The 14,523-nt window shown below is 52.8% G+C and overlaps 1 protein-coding gene across 1 annotated transcript in view; it reads right to left on the minus strand.

Moving 5' to 3' along the window:
- Positions 1-6,338: 6,338 nt before the first annotated feature.
- The window catches only part of SDC3 (syndecan 3), a gene marked incomplete at its 5' end in the record, with an annotated part of 39,601 nt that continues 31,416 nt past the window's right edge, over positions 6,339-14,523 (minus strand). The window contains 3 exons of the mRNA XM_084300597.1: positions 6,339-11,657; positions 12,188-12,458; positions 13,740-14,359. Coding sequence (XP_084156723.1) covers positions 11,491-11,657; positions 12,188-12,458; positions 13,740-14,359 — 1,058 coding nt within the window. The 3' untranslated portion in view covers positions 6,339-11,490. The remainder of the gene's footprint in view (positions 11,658-12,187; positions 12,459-13,739; positions 14,360-14,523) is intronic.

Below are 14,523 nucleotides of genomic sequence, written 5' to 3' on the forward strand. Positions count from 1 at the left end.
CAGTCCTCTCTGCCTAAACCACCCCAACTCCTCATGTCAGCCCACGGAGGCCATTTAACACCAAACCTTCTCAGGACACCACTCTTCATGCAAAACACACTGCCGTGAAGTGCCCCCAAACCTGCCTGCTTTTAGAGCTTTTCCACAGATTTTAGCTGCTGAACTCATTGCCTCGAGCTGTTCTGGACTGGAAAAACCCTGGGGTGCAATAACAGGGATTCAGGCTGAAATCCGAGCCCCAGGCTGGGCATAAGACCCTGTCTTCCTGAGCAGGAATTAACTCCTAGCTGCTCACAGACACAAAGAAACTTTCAGCTGCACTTCAGAGACCAGCACAAGAAACCATTTCTATACCTAGCTGATGCTATTAAAGAAATTTGGGGGTTAGAGAGAGAAAAATCTGTGCCTCAGTGTCCCCAACAAGAAGCTAAAAGGAAGCTAAAGAAACATCTCCAGCAAAAAATCTGCCCTAGCTCCATGAAACCCTCTTGGTTTAGGCATGCTGCCTGGGATTTATACCATTAATCTCCCTGAATTCCCATGGACCCTCATCTTCCCCACCCACAGCAGCCCCTCCGGGGCACAGCACTGCCCTGCAGCTGTCTGGAGAGCACCCATGGGTGCCAGGGTGCCTGTCTGAGCCTTTCCCATGACCTACGTGCAGGGGCTTGCTACAGGCTTGGCCGATGAAAGCCTCCTCATTATCCAATTACCTTGAAATCACTTTTAACTCAGGCCAAATTAAGGTAAAATGCAAATAGAGGTGTTAATTCCTTGCATCCAGAAATAGATAACAGAGCCAGAGATGTTTGTAGAAGATGCAGGGGAGGGAATAAAGGAGAGCAAAACAAACAAACACAGAAAAAAGCACATATTTCACAAAGCTTCGTTATGTTCCAATAGAGCAGTCGTGAAAGGTCAGTGAAAGGCACAAAACACAAAGCTGGGTGGGAGACGATTTGGGACTCCACTAAGAACTTCTCCAAGCCTTTGGAAATTTCAGGTGGTTTCTGTGGTAGGATGCAAGCAGAACTGCCCAGCTCCTCCCCTTGCCAGGTAAGCTTACTTGTACCAGGCCTGCAGGAGAGCTCCCCAGCCTGTGCTGTAAGAGTCCCACTCTGCCTCTGGCACAATCCCTTCCCAAAATTCAAGCTGTGGAAGATGAACAGGCTTACTGCAAGTCAGCGGGCTGAGTCCAGGGAGAAATCCCATGGTCACATCAGGAAATGTCCTCTGTGGAGAGAGGAGTGGGGCTGCTTGAGTTTTCCTCTGGAAACCAATGGCAGGGAGGAAATTTGGTCTGGGTCTCATCAGAACCAGCTGTTCCAGCTCGGCATTCCCAATGGTTTAGTGTGGATAAGAAAGGATTGCAAAAAAATATAAATAAAATAAAATAAAATAAAATAAAATAAAATAAAATAAAATACAGAATCAGATTGGGATGTTTGGACTTTATCTAAATGAAACACTTCAATTGATTTAACCTTTTTTATTATTGTTATTATTTTGTTACAGGCAGTAGCGCAGGATCCCTATTATTTTTAATTGGCTCTGTTCCTCATTAGACTGAGCACAGATTGTCACACAGCAGAATTTCTCATTGAGTGCAAATCAAAGCACCAAATGTCTCGGCTCCAGCAGTCCTGGGCAAAATGCTCCTTCTCTGCACCTTTCTATGGGAGGAAATATCTCCCCATGGACTTCTCTGTCCTCTTCCATGTAGGACACAGGGCAAACTGTCCTGTCCACCCATCACGGGGGTGGCTGCAGCCCTGGGAAAAACAACGGCTGGTTTGCAGAGGGTAGGAAATACGTCTGAGCAGGTGAGAGACATGGGAGCAAATCCCAAAGGTGCCTTTACAGATGGCGATTGGCCCAAAGCAGGTAAATAATAGGAAAGGTTTATTAGGTCGCTGTATTAGCAACCATTAATATCTGCTGATGCTCAGGAAATGTCGTCATGCAGAGCAGGAATAGGCTGCTCTTTACCTTGAATCCCGTACAATAGACCAAAAATACTCCGAGGCGGCGTTCTGGAGCCGCCGGTGTCCGCCGTGCCCAGATAGCCATCGCTCCCATCAGGCAGTCCCATCTCTCAGACCAGGACAAGGAGTTTTATCCGGCCATTCTCTGCTGGGGTTTTATTTTGCATCTTTTAAAAAGAACTTCCTGTCCTTGGAAAGCAGGGGAAAGTGTGCAGGAGCTACAAAAAGAGAAAACCAGGGAGGATGCGTGGCTGAGTGGGATTTGCTGAGCCCAGGAGGTGAGCTCTGTGGGAGGGACCTTGGAGGAAATAGGGAACGATGGGAACGAGGATGTGGGGTTATTTTATTTACAGGGAGGTTGGGGAGAAGGCTGCAGGGGAGGACCCTCTGTGTCTGTGCAGCGGGGTGGGAGCAAGGGGTGGCTGGGTCCTTGCTGGGCTGAGGCATAATAGCCCATCCCTGCCTTCATTCCTCAATACCTGAACATTCTGGGGAAATTCATGGCCCCAGCCCAGATCCCCCACTCCCTCTGCAAAGAAGGAAGGGAACGGGATTCACCGAAGCCAGCACACCTTGGAGGAGCCTCCTGATGTTGGGGCTTGCTCCTCCCGTGGGCATGGAGGAGGCTTCTCCTCTCCTCCTTTCTTTGCTGAGAAGGGGCTGACCTGGCAGCGCTGCCTGCCTCCCAGGGGCAGTTTCCAGCTGCAAATCCCAGGCAGAGGTGGGTATTGCACCCTGCCTCGCGCTCCTCCCAGCATGTCCCAATGGCCCTCATCCAGCAGAAGCGCCTCTGGCACTGCACCCAGGTACCCTGGAGCATTTGGGCACCCTGGGGACCTGCCCAGGATTTGGGTGGTGCTGGGACATCCATACACAACATCCTTTGGTACCAATGTCCCTGGAATCTGGCACCTGACTCCTTTACACCTTTGAAATGCTGCCTTAGCAGAGATGCACAGCACCATGGGCAACAAAAAGCCACATCCAGCAAGGGAATTCCTGCAGGTGGGCTGTCCCAGTTATACCAGTGCATCTTTTGTGGCCATAAAATGTGGCTCTTCTACACTGCGATAGTGCTGGAACACCTGTGTTAGGAAATGGGATGGGCTGGTGGCCTGATGCCTTGGTGAGGGAGCCCTGGACCTTTCTGCACGTCAGAAAGCAAAAGCCACCAGCGGGGTGGCTGTGGGTGGTGGATGCCAGATGGGTTCTCCCTGAGCTGGAGAGCAGCCCCGTGCCTGCAGCAGCCACCTCCTGGGACTATGGGTGATGACAGCAGGGACACGTCCTGGCTGGTGGCTCTCCGAGGACTTCACTCATCCACAGGTGCTGACTTGGCCTGGGATGAAGCTTGGGGATGGACATGGCACACGGAGCCACACTGTGCTGGTCTGCAACACAGAGAGGCACAGTGCCTTCGTTTGCATCTCAGTAAATGTTATGTCCCAATTTTTAGTCTACATTAGGCTGCTTTGAAGTAAATCTCTCAAACCCTGCTGTGTTCTGCAAAGGGACAGGCAGGACAAATCACCTCCTCAAGGTTTCTTCATTGGATTCTTGGATAGACCACAGCGAATTGTACTCTGGTGGTACCGACCTCTTGATTGATCATGGAGGTGATATTTTCCATTTGATCTCTCCTATTTATTAGGATCATTTGGCATTCCAGCCCTGTCCTCCAACATACTCGCTGTCCCTTCCAGCGAGGTATCGTCTGCAAATTCAATAATCATCCTTGTTATGTCATCATTCAACCGTTAATGAAAATATTGAATGCATTTGCCCCCAGGAGAGCCCCTGTCTGGATGCCCACTCAATCCATACATCTGTTTTGACAGGGAGCTGCTGATAACCACTCCCTGGGTACCTCACCAACAGGTTTTTCACCCATCCTACAAGAGCTGCATGTGGACAAAGGTCCCCATGAGACAAAACCTCTTTGGCGTGACCATGTTTGACACAGACAGGTCCTTGTCCCTGCGCAGAGCAGGGCTCCCATTCACCAAAGGACATTTGATTGATTTGATGCCTCAGTTCTTGACAAGTCTGTCAAGACCGATGTCCTTGTTTTCTTCAGGGTGCTTCCAAGCAGTGTGATTACTTCATCCAATATTTTTCTAGTTATTAAAGCAAATTGGGAGGCTCAAAGCACCCTGGTTCATCTCTTCCCACCTTCTCGAAGTGCCTCCACAGGTCTTCAAAGGGAACAAACGCTTCCAGCTGGCTTAGCCAGGCTTTTAATATGTTTTACTGGCTTCAGGTAGTTCGAAAGCATCTCACCTTGGTGGCTTGCTCATGCCTCAGGTCCTGATTTAGTGCCTTGCCTGTATCTGTGCTTCTCTGTGACTCGGTGAGCCCTTGGGGCTGAGCCTTGCCCCATGCAGACCTCGGTGCCAGGTTTGACCTTGTTGCCATTCTGCTTCATCGTCCTCCCCCAAGCACAGGAACAGACATGGGAGCTGCTCCCTCCCATCCTCTCCAAACTGCTCATCGCTCTCATCCTCAAGACAAATCGTCCCATGTCCTTCAATTCCTTTTCCCAGACATTGGGCAAGCAAATTGTGAGAGCCCACATAATCAAAGTGCCTGAAAAGCCAAGCCCAACATTAACCCTTTGGCTTGCTGCTATTTAATTCTTTCCTTTGAAGGCTGAGAGCCTCTTCCCACTCCATCTGGAGCACGTTAGTACCAAACAAATCATTTCAGTGCTTTCAGAACTCTCTTAAAACAGACTGGAAGGAATTGCTGTATTTCAGCTAATGAGCTTGTCATTATTGCTTTAGGGTTATTTATTCCTATCTCGGGTTCCAGGAGCTGCATATCAGCCAGGTCTCCCCTCCCCAAGCTCACGCTGAGCTGGAGTCCTCATGTTTTAGGGTGTTTTACCCCTAAAACAGGCATCTTTGGCAACACATCTTTTTAAAGCATGGACTCAGTGATCATCCCAGTTACTGAAGACTTTGGGGACAGGTTGCCCAGGCAGTGGTGACGATCTCCATGCTCTTTCCTGTTCTGGGCTGGTACCTGAGGACCTTTCCCAGTGGTGTCCCACAAGGCGTTCAGCACTGGGCACTCAGCTGAGCATCGGTTCTGGTCTCGTGTGGTTGCCCAAAAGCCTGTGAACCAGGAAGGGGTTAGTGCCCTCCACCTATCAATTTGCAAAGTGAAGCCCCGGATAGGTTATTATTCTTGGATGCTCAACTCATCATGGAGATTTATGATGGGTCACTCACAGGGAGCCCATTTTGCTAAAAAAAAAAAAAAAAAAAAAAAAAAAAAGAAAAACACACCACTGGGGCTCTTTGGGGTCATCCTCCCAAATCCTGGGGGGCTGCAAGGGTGCTGTGGGAAGGGAACATTTCCATACAGCTGTTGGGGAGAAAAAAAAAACACACAAGGAATGGGGGTATAATTAGAGCCTGTTCCAAGCCTCCAGCCCGAATACCGACACCTCCCTGTGAGCAGTTATTCCCATAGCTTGTAGCAGCAGCTGGCTTAAGTCACTGCTGCTGGGTCTGGGGATGGTTTGACAGCCCGATTGGGTGGCCCTGCTGAATGTGAGATGCTTCTGGAGGCAATGACACCAAAAGTAGCTCCGAGGAGTGCACAGGGGCTGGGGGCGATGGGGACCTGCCAGGCTCCCCAGCCCCCACCGGCAGTGGCATTGCCCTGGCTCTCAGCGTCGCTGCTGCACCCGTGGAGGTCTGTCCTCTGCAACGCAAGAGAGCTGGTTAAACACAGCCAAGACTCCTTATGGAGGCCAGCACATCGCTGCCAAACCTCTCACCACGTTCGCTTCCAGGAATTGCTTTGGAAAGGAGAGTGGGACCTGAGGCCAGCAGGCGAGGATGCTTCCTTCCACCTCCCGCTCACGGAGAGGCACGTGGCCAGAGCAGGAGAGCTGGGCATAGCAGGGGGCTCCGAGCCAGGCACCCCCAAGGACCTGGGACAGTGGGAAGACCCCAGCAGGACACCCCAAGGATGGGAAACCCTTTTGCTGTGGGCTCACCCCCAGCAGCTCCCAGTGCTCAGCCACCCGCTGGTGACAGTGGTGGCCCTTGGGGACATGATGGCCTGGCTCTCGGCAGAGCTGGGGACACCCGCAGTGCTCACAGCCCCCCTGCACCCCGGTCCAGGATCAATGGGCACTGCTGGGCTGGCTCCTGCTGCTGCCGGCTCGTCAGCAGCCCCGCAGCGTTGCCATGGAGACCTTTAATTAATTATCCACCAGCCCTCGCCTGACAGCATCACACCGAGAGCGAGTGACATCTCCCTTCACCCGCAGCCCCTCGGCACGACAAAAAGCCGGGGCAGGCAGGCGGCAGCAAGAAAGCAGGCGAAGCCCTGGGCAGATAATGTTTAAATGACTTTATTTTTTGTTCTTTGTTTTTTTTTTTTTCCTTTTATAAATGGGCACAGCACAGAAATAATTAAAAAAAATAGACAGTACCATTACAGTGCTAGATCCGTTGGCAAAGATTATTTTTTATAGTCTTTTTTATTATTTTTAAAGTTTTGGCCATTGAGTAAGAACAAAAACAATTAACAAACATTTTATTTTATTTTTGTTTTTAAACAGACACTATGAAGCAATTTAAGTACTAAACTCTAGAAGAGTTATGTACATACAAAAAGAAGTTCTGTTTAAGATATGTTTCCTATTAAAAATATTTACATGCATTTTTTCCCTCCCATATTCATTGAAAGGTAAAACACTCGTAGTTTTCTTCTACTGTTAAAGATTTTTCATTCTCCTATTGGGAATTTAAACCAGCTCCAAAGAAAAAGTAAAGTGGGGCTCACTTGTTAGGTTTTCCTTTTTCTTTGAATTATTTAAATCTTCTGGAAAGGGATATTTTTGGACATATATCAATGGATTTTTTTTTCATTTTTTTTTCATTTTAATTTATACAAGAATGTCTCGTGTTTATTTACAGAAGAACCGATGGGCGGTGATTTATCCTGGCAACATGGTGGTGAGCGTTAGTGAGAGATAAGCACGTGATTTTAAAAAGTTCTATCAAACTGCAATGGATACGTATTTTTTCTAAAGTCAGCATTTCTGTCAGGTTTGATTGTCGGCTGTACATTTATGACTTAGACCAGGGGGACCCAGAAAAGGGTGGTTGACGCACGTAGAGTCACTGGTACCCTTGAGGTCTTTGGAAATGCAGCGATGGAGCTGTCTGCAAGGTGTGGGGGGTTAAATCTGGGCATTGCGCGGGCGTCTCCTAGGGTGAGTATTTTTTTTTAGCAAAATAATAAAAAGTTATAAAAAACCAAAGCCCAAAACTATGCGTGCTCCAGACTGAGACGTCTCTATGGAGCCGGAACGTGGGTGCGGCCGTGGAGCTGCAGGCACAGGTACGTGGGGCAAAGCAGCGCAGCCTCGCCGCCCTTCCTGGGGCTTCGCTGCCCCCTCGGGCTCCGTTTCGGCTCCAGCCAGGGAAAGGGGCAGGCGGCAAAGGGCTCCTTCCCCCAGCCCTGGCAGATCCCAGGGGGCAAGATCCGGCCCTCACTGCCATAGCTGGGGTGAAGGAAGGAGCCGGGAGCACAGGGACAAATCCTGCACCCCCAGCACTCCCTCCTCCCCATGAGGTGCAGTTTGCATTGAAGCTGTGCACGCGTGCGTGCTTTGCACACACACGTATATACATATATACATATATATTAATTACATACACATATATATACATACATACACGCACGCCACACACATCCCCGCCGCCTTGAGCGCAGCCGTGACACCGGTTAATCAGACAAATATTTCAGTGGTGGAAACCCCACGTCACTTTGGGAGCTGCTGGAGCCTCCTGGAAAGCTCCAAGCCCAGAAACTGTTATAACCATGAAAAGGGTGGTAGGGAAAAAAAAATAAAAATTTGTTCTGGTTTTTAGTTGATGGGTTTGCTCCCGGCACAGGCTCCATGCTGGTGGCTCTCAGTAGAGGTTGGATAACTCTTGGGAATAGGAGCCAAGGTTTGCATGGAGCAAAGATGGGTGGTCTTTGTCACCCACCCACCAAGCAAAACAGGGTGGAAATGGGAAATTTAGAGGCAAAGCAACATGTGCCAGGTCCTGCTGCTTATTTTTGGAAGGTCCAAACACAAAGAGGTTGCAGAGGAAGGAGAGGGGTGACCCACTCCCAGGCCTGCAAAACCCACCCGGGGCTGGGTGCTGCCACCAGCTGGGGCCACCTCCGTCCCCTTGCTCTCCTAAAATTGAGAAGCTGGCACAGCAAAGGGTCTTCCTTCGGCTTTGCCATCTCACAGGCACACTAAAGGCAGGGAAAAGCAGGAGGAACGTCCCTCCTCTGCACCCCAGGGCTCTTTGGGGCGTCCTCCTGCAGGCGCACAGCTGGAGGGATGAGCACGTCTGGGCACTGCCCCAGCTGTGCTCAGGGACACAGCTCCATGGGGACACGGGATTGGGGACAGGGCAGAACGGCCACAGTGGTGCCAAACTGGCCGGGCTTCGGCAAGGGGCTTATGGGCGAGATCCTCCTGTTACTGTTGGAATCAATTTCCCTAAAAACCTGCTCCATGGCCAAACCAACAGCTGCCTCCATACTCCCCCACCATGCTTCCTCGCCTCCTCCCCTGTTGTCCTGGCAGCAGGAAGCCCTCTCAAGCCCTGCAGAAGCTCCTGGATGGGGCAGCCAAGCCCTCCCATCCGCCTCCGGCCACCCCAGCAGCAGCAGCAGGCACCTGGGGTTTGTGCATCCCCTTCACAGAGAGCTGATGGAAGCTGCAGTTTTTGGAGCTGGGCTTTCCCCAAAAAAGCAGAGATGCTGCAGCCCCTGCTGGGAAGCCAGGCAGCAGGAAGGGCTCCTTTGGGGTTAGCTCCACACCAAAGCAGACCCCAAACCCCAAAGGACTCCTCCTTGAGACCATACAATTCCTTGAGCAATACAGCAACTGCGTGGAAGAAGCGGGCAATGAACTGACTTTGGTCAATTCTAATTATTGGTTTAATTGACTTCACCTTTATTTCACCCATGGTGGTCTCCTGCTTTTAATGACGACGAGGAAGCGCTGCCCAGCCTCCTCTCCCTGCCTGCCATCCTCACTTGTGGAACTGTCACGGATTTAAGTGCCAGGATTACAACTTAACACCAGCTGAGCGAGCTGAGGTTAAGCTTGAGTGAATAAAAAATTGTATTATAGAAGTTCAGACTATTAAAGGAGAAAAAATGGAATGAAGAAGATTAGAGAAGCAGCTAAGAAAAGCAGCATTTAAAAGATTAAGCTGGGAGTTTGTTTTTTTTTAATGCAAGCTCACAAGATTAAGTCCATGTTATTCCAAAAGATGGTGATTTGGGGTGGCCGTGATAATTGCCATGCCCAGCTCACGATGCCAAGAAGCTTGATCCTGCCACGCACCAAGAGCTGGGGCCCTTCGCGTGATCCCAATGGGACCAGACACACACAGCCATCAAACTCTCCCCTTCCAGCAGCTCAGAGAAAGCAGCCTTGGAGCAGGCACCAGCCTTCCTCAGCCACATGGTCCCCTTTCAGAGCATCCTCATCCTCATGCTGGCACGCACGCTGCCTCTGGGCGCATATACACACATGTACATCACCCTCTGCCTTTCAGCATCACCATCCCAGGCATCCAACAGGACAGTCTTCCCCAAACTCAACCAAAAGAATGACTGTTTTGAGGCTGACATCTCCAGATTTGGCATTATTAAAGCTGGCCTGTGCACAGGGACTCTGCTCCCTACCCTGAAATCAGTCCAGGTTGGTGTTTGGAGCTCAGGGACCGAACGCCGACACCAAACCTCAGCTCGGCACAATCACAAAGTCCCTCCCAGCCATCAGATGCAGTGCAACGAAAATTTACAGGGATTTCATTTCATATATATATATAACTGTGTATGTATGTGAGTGTATATATATATATATATATATAAAATATATGTGTTTGGCCCGTCAAATTCCTAACATGACAAGAAGCTCTGCTGTCTTGAAGCCTCCACCAGGGTGATAAATCCCTCTATGCCCTGAGGGGGACCAAGCATCTCTGTGTCTGTGCAGTTTAATTCTTGGTGCAACAGAGCCAAAGTAACCTTTTTTTTTTGTTATTTCCCAATTTAAATTGCTCTAAGGGTGAAGCCAAGGTCTCCACGGGACACCACTGAGATCGCAACCATCATTAAAACCAAGAGCCTTGACTGCATGGCGAGCAGTGCTTCAGCTAATTAAAAGCCAACTAATTGAAATATCTAATTGACTTTTCTGCGCAGAGGGCTTGCTCCAAAACCCAGCCTTTCTCGAAGGCATGGCTGGGGGCTCTGGATCAGGCCCTGCTGCTCTGCGCCCCGGGGACCATCGGAAGGGAAACCACTGCTCGGTGATGGTGGCTCCCAGCGTCTGCTGCCGGGCACCCCGAGCTGAGCCCCGGCTGGGAGTTTGGCAACAACAAATGGAACAGAAACGCTCAGCGCTGGGGCGCGCCGAAGCAGAGCAGCAGCTGAGCTGCCCCGCTTTGAGCCACCACTCTGCCCCGCCTGGTGCAGACCCCCTGCGATTTATTGCCTCTGGTTCTTCCTTGCTGCTGTGTCTCATGGCTGGCTGAGCTGTGTTAGGCATCGCCCCTGCACGAACAGCTTCTTCGCTTCCCCTTTTCCTCCCTGCCAGGCCCCAACGAGCGCCATCCCGTGCCATCTGAAAACCAGAGCCGCTGGTGGGGCTGCGCAAGCTGAGGTTTATTGGTCACAGTGAGAACCCAGCAAAAGCACGGTCCCGTCTCCAGCCACCCAAAAGCATGGTCCCTTCTCCACCACACCCCTCCACCACCGACACCATGGAGCCATCAGCTCTCCAGTCGTGCTTGGTGCTCTCGAGGAGGGTGGCGGTGGCCAGGGCGGTGCCGCACGAGGCACCCAAAGGTGGCTCCTTGGTGCTCGAAGAGGCGAGCTGGCTCCATTGCTCCTCCTGTACTGGCCGTGGTGGTGTTCATTTTGTCTTCCCCCACTCCAAGAGCAAAGCCCGGGGCTGCAGGTATTCCGGCCCCTTGTGCTTTTTTCAAGGTTTGAAGCGTATCTGAGAGTCGCATCCTCTTGTCAAACAGAAGCAGGGAGCAAGGTAACTCCTGCAAAGCAACCAGTCCCACTGAAAAAATAATAAAAAATAATAATAAAAAAAAAAGAGAGAGAGAGAGAGAGGGGGAAATAAACCTCCCTCCTTTCCAACAGGAAAAAAAAAAAAAAAAAGATAAATCCAAACCAACCCCCCTGCGCCCCAGGGCTGGTACAAGGTGTCCAGATCCCAGAGTCCGATGTGGTGGTGGGAAAAGCCCCGTGAGCTCCAGCCGCCGTCTGCAAAGCGGCACGTCCCTCATGCCGAAGATGCGGTTTCTCCTTTTGCATTTTTTTTTTTGCTTTTTAAATTCACAGTCTGATCCAAAAGAGAGAGAGAGAGAAAGAGAGAGACGGGATGGAGGAGAGGAGAAGGGAGAGTTTGGAGCAGGAAGGGGAGCGCGAGGCACGCCGGGCTCTTGTCCTACGCGTAAAACTCCTCCTGCTTGTCCGGCTTCTGGTAGGTGACGTTGGCTTGCTTAGGTTCCTCCAGTGTGTAGCTGCCCTCGTCCTTCTTCTTCATCCGGTAGATGAGCAGCATGACGAGGAAGGCAGCGAAGAGGGCTCCCACCACGCCACCCACAATCACCGCTGCAACAGAAAGGTGGAACAGCCATCAGAGGTGGAACCCGGCCCAACACGCAGAGCAAACAATTGGGAAACCCTGCTGGATGCTTGCCGTGTGCTTTGGGAGATGAATCCATGCTTAAACCTAAAGTGAAGGTGTTGGCCTCATGCAACAGTGTGATTCAAGGAGCTGAAACAGTTTCGTGATGTTGATGGATGGGCAGGACCCAAAGGACCAAGGCACCTCTGTCCTCTCTTGTGGTCAGGGTGGCCGGTGGCATTCAGCCATCACCATAGGACATCTTTTCCCTAAAACACCCTATTTCTTCCCATAAAATTCCTCCTAGCAAACACAAACTGTGCACAGCTCCGTGCTCTCCCTGCAAGGACGGGAAAACCCCAGGAAGCCCCCAGTACAGGCACTTGAAGTGTCTACTTCGGCGGGTGACAGGGGGTTATCCCAGGCTCAGCACCTCCCCAGCACCCTGCTGAAGACCAAGCCCTCTCCTGGGGGCTGTCCATCCCCCCTACCAGCCCACCACCTCTGCTCTCACCTATCAACACCTCCTTCCTCTCCAGGATGTTCTTCTGGGGTAGCTGAGCGGCCGAGCTGCCCGACTCTATCGTGTTGTCGATGAGCCCCGGCTCCGCGTTCCTGCCCGGCCCCGGTGCCGATGGCGGTGTCACCACGGCCACCACCTCGTTGCCCAGCTCGGGACGAGTTGTCTCCTCCTCCTCCCGGATCTCGAAGTCCCCACTGGGGCCACTGCTGACCGGGACTTCCAGGTCGCTGTCGAGGACTGTTGACACCTCCCCTGGCTCCACCTGGGAGAAAGGACAAGGTGGAGCAGCGGACAAGGACCTAGGGGTGGTTCCTGCCTCCAGCAGCACCAATGTGGCTAGAGGAAGGACACCAAAACACCGATGATCAGGTGGCATGGGGGATATCCCTTTGCCGTGCCGTTGCAGTGGGTGGTTGGATTGCAGAGAGCACCACAGCCCCACAACTTGGCAGTCACCAAAAAGGCTGAGCCCACCTGGGCTGACACCATTCTGGCCTGCCCCCACCCAGGTGCCCAGTTCTCTCCTCTGGCTTCCTCCAGAGACCAAAGGAGGGTCGGGGGGGCCAAGTCCCAGACCCTTGCTTGGTCTCTGTCCCCAGCACAGACCAAGAGCTGGCTGCAACATCTCAGACGCCTCCTTGAAAGGCAGGAGGTGGTGCAAGGTTTCGTGTTACAGCACCACAGCAAGGCTGAAGATAGGATGCCATCAGATGAGCCCCCCAAGCCCCAGGGATCCCCTCCCTCTCCTTCTCTCCCTTCATCCTGCTCTCACGTCTCCCTCAGACCACTGCAAATGCAGACGAGCAAAGAGCTCCTTGGGGATGAAGCTGGGGTGGGTGAGACGGGGCCCTCTCCATGTCACACTGCCCCTGGCATGAGCGCACGGCTCGCTGCTTCCGCAGGCACGCGGTTTTGTGACAGAGATTAATTGAAGGTCAGCGGGAGCCCGGAGCACTACACACATATATACGTACCCAGAAAAGAGGGACTAGTTTAGACAAATCACTCCACCTCTCAGTCAAAGCGGTTTTCAAAGGGCCCCTCAGGGGCTCTGAACGAGAGATGGAGCAGCGGATTAAATCCCCAGCTCAGGACCCCCGGCGGGCTGGAAATGCTCCATCACGCAGTAATTGCAGAGCATTTGGGACTCCCAGCGCCAGGCTGCAAGCCGGGCTGCAGTATGATGAGCTCAGCAAGTGTGTCCAGAGGAAAGCCCCTCTCTGCCCCTAAACCCCAGAGGAAAGCCCCCAACCTCCGGCCCTGCTCCCCCTCCTGCTTCCTGGCGAAGATGCTCTGGAGCAGCAGTCCCCCATCAGCCCCATCACTGCTCGTGCAGGAGCTGCCCCCACCCTCTCATCTCCCCTTTCCATCTCCCCAAATGTTCAACTCTCTGCAGAGCTGGGAAGACCCCCAACCCGGCTTGACCTCCTGCTGAGCTGCTGGCTCAGGATGGAGCCACCCCAAAAGCTGCCCGTCACCATCGCTTGGCTTCAAATGTGGTCCACGGGCCCTTCACCAGGCAAAAAGGGCTCCAGGCTCCTACCTGGGGGGCTTCTGTGGGTGGCAGCGTGGTGGGGCTGGAAGGCAAGGCAGTGCTTTTTTCCGTGAGGTCTGCAGTCCTGGAGGTGCTTGGTTTTGGCAGGGACCTGGGCTTGGCCGTGCTGGAGGGGACAAGCTGTGTCGTGGCCACCTCCGTCGGCGTGCTGGTTTCGAGGACGGACGTGGTGGGCGTCTCCAGGGTGGTGGCCCTCGTGGTGGCCGCCTTGGTGACAAAGGGGGGCAGGAACCTCCGGACGGTGGTGGGCTTGGCAGTGGCCACGGTGGTGGTGCTGGTGGTGGTGGTGGTGGTGGCCGCAGTGGTGGTGGTGGCAGCTGTGGTGGTGGTGGTGGTGGCGGTGGTGGTGGTGCTGGGGGCCTCACTGGCAGTGGTGCTGGTGGTGGTGGCCTTCCAGCTGGGGATCACCGGTGCCTCCGTCACCCTGGGGATATACGAGGCGCCGGTGGTCTGCTCGGGGACGGTGTCCTCGGTGGGGGACGTTTCAAAGGGGGTAGCCACGGGCTGCACCGCGGTGACGGGCAGCGCGGCTGCCGTGGTGGGGAGCGTGACGGACGTGTCCGTGGTGAGGCTGACGGCCGTCTCCAGCCCCGACTCCTGCTCGAAGTCTGAAAGGGGGGAGAAGAGCAAAGGGTGAGGCAATCACTTCCCAGGACTGACACCCACGTGGCCTCAGCACCCAAAAACCAAGGGGCATGGACCCGTTGTGGGTTCAGGAGGAACCAAGGGCTGCAAATTCCCAGGTGCTGAACAAAGCCCCCCTCTGTGTTCA

The sequence above is a fragment of the Netta rufina genome, assembly GCF_964035555.1.
Source record: "Netta rufina genome assembly, chromosome: 23".
In the NCBI taxonomy this organism is placed as follows: Eukaryota; Metazoa; Chordata; class Aves; order Anseriformes; family Anatidae; genus Netta; species Netta rufina.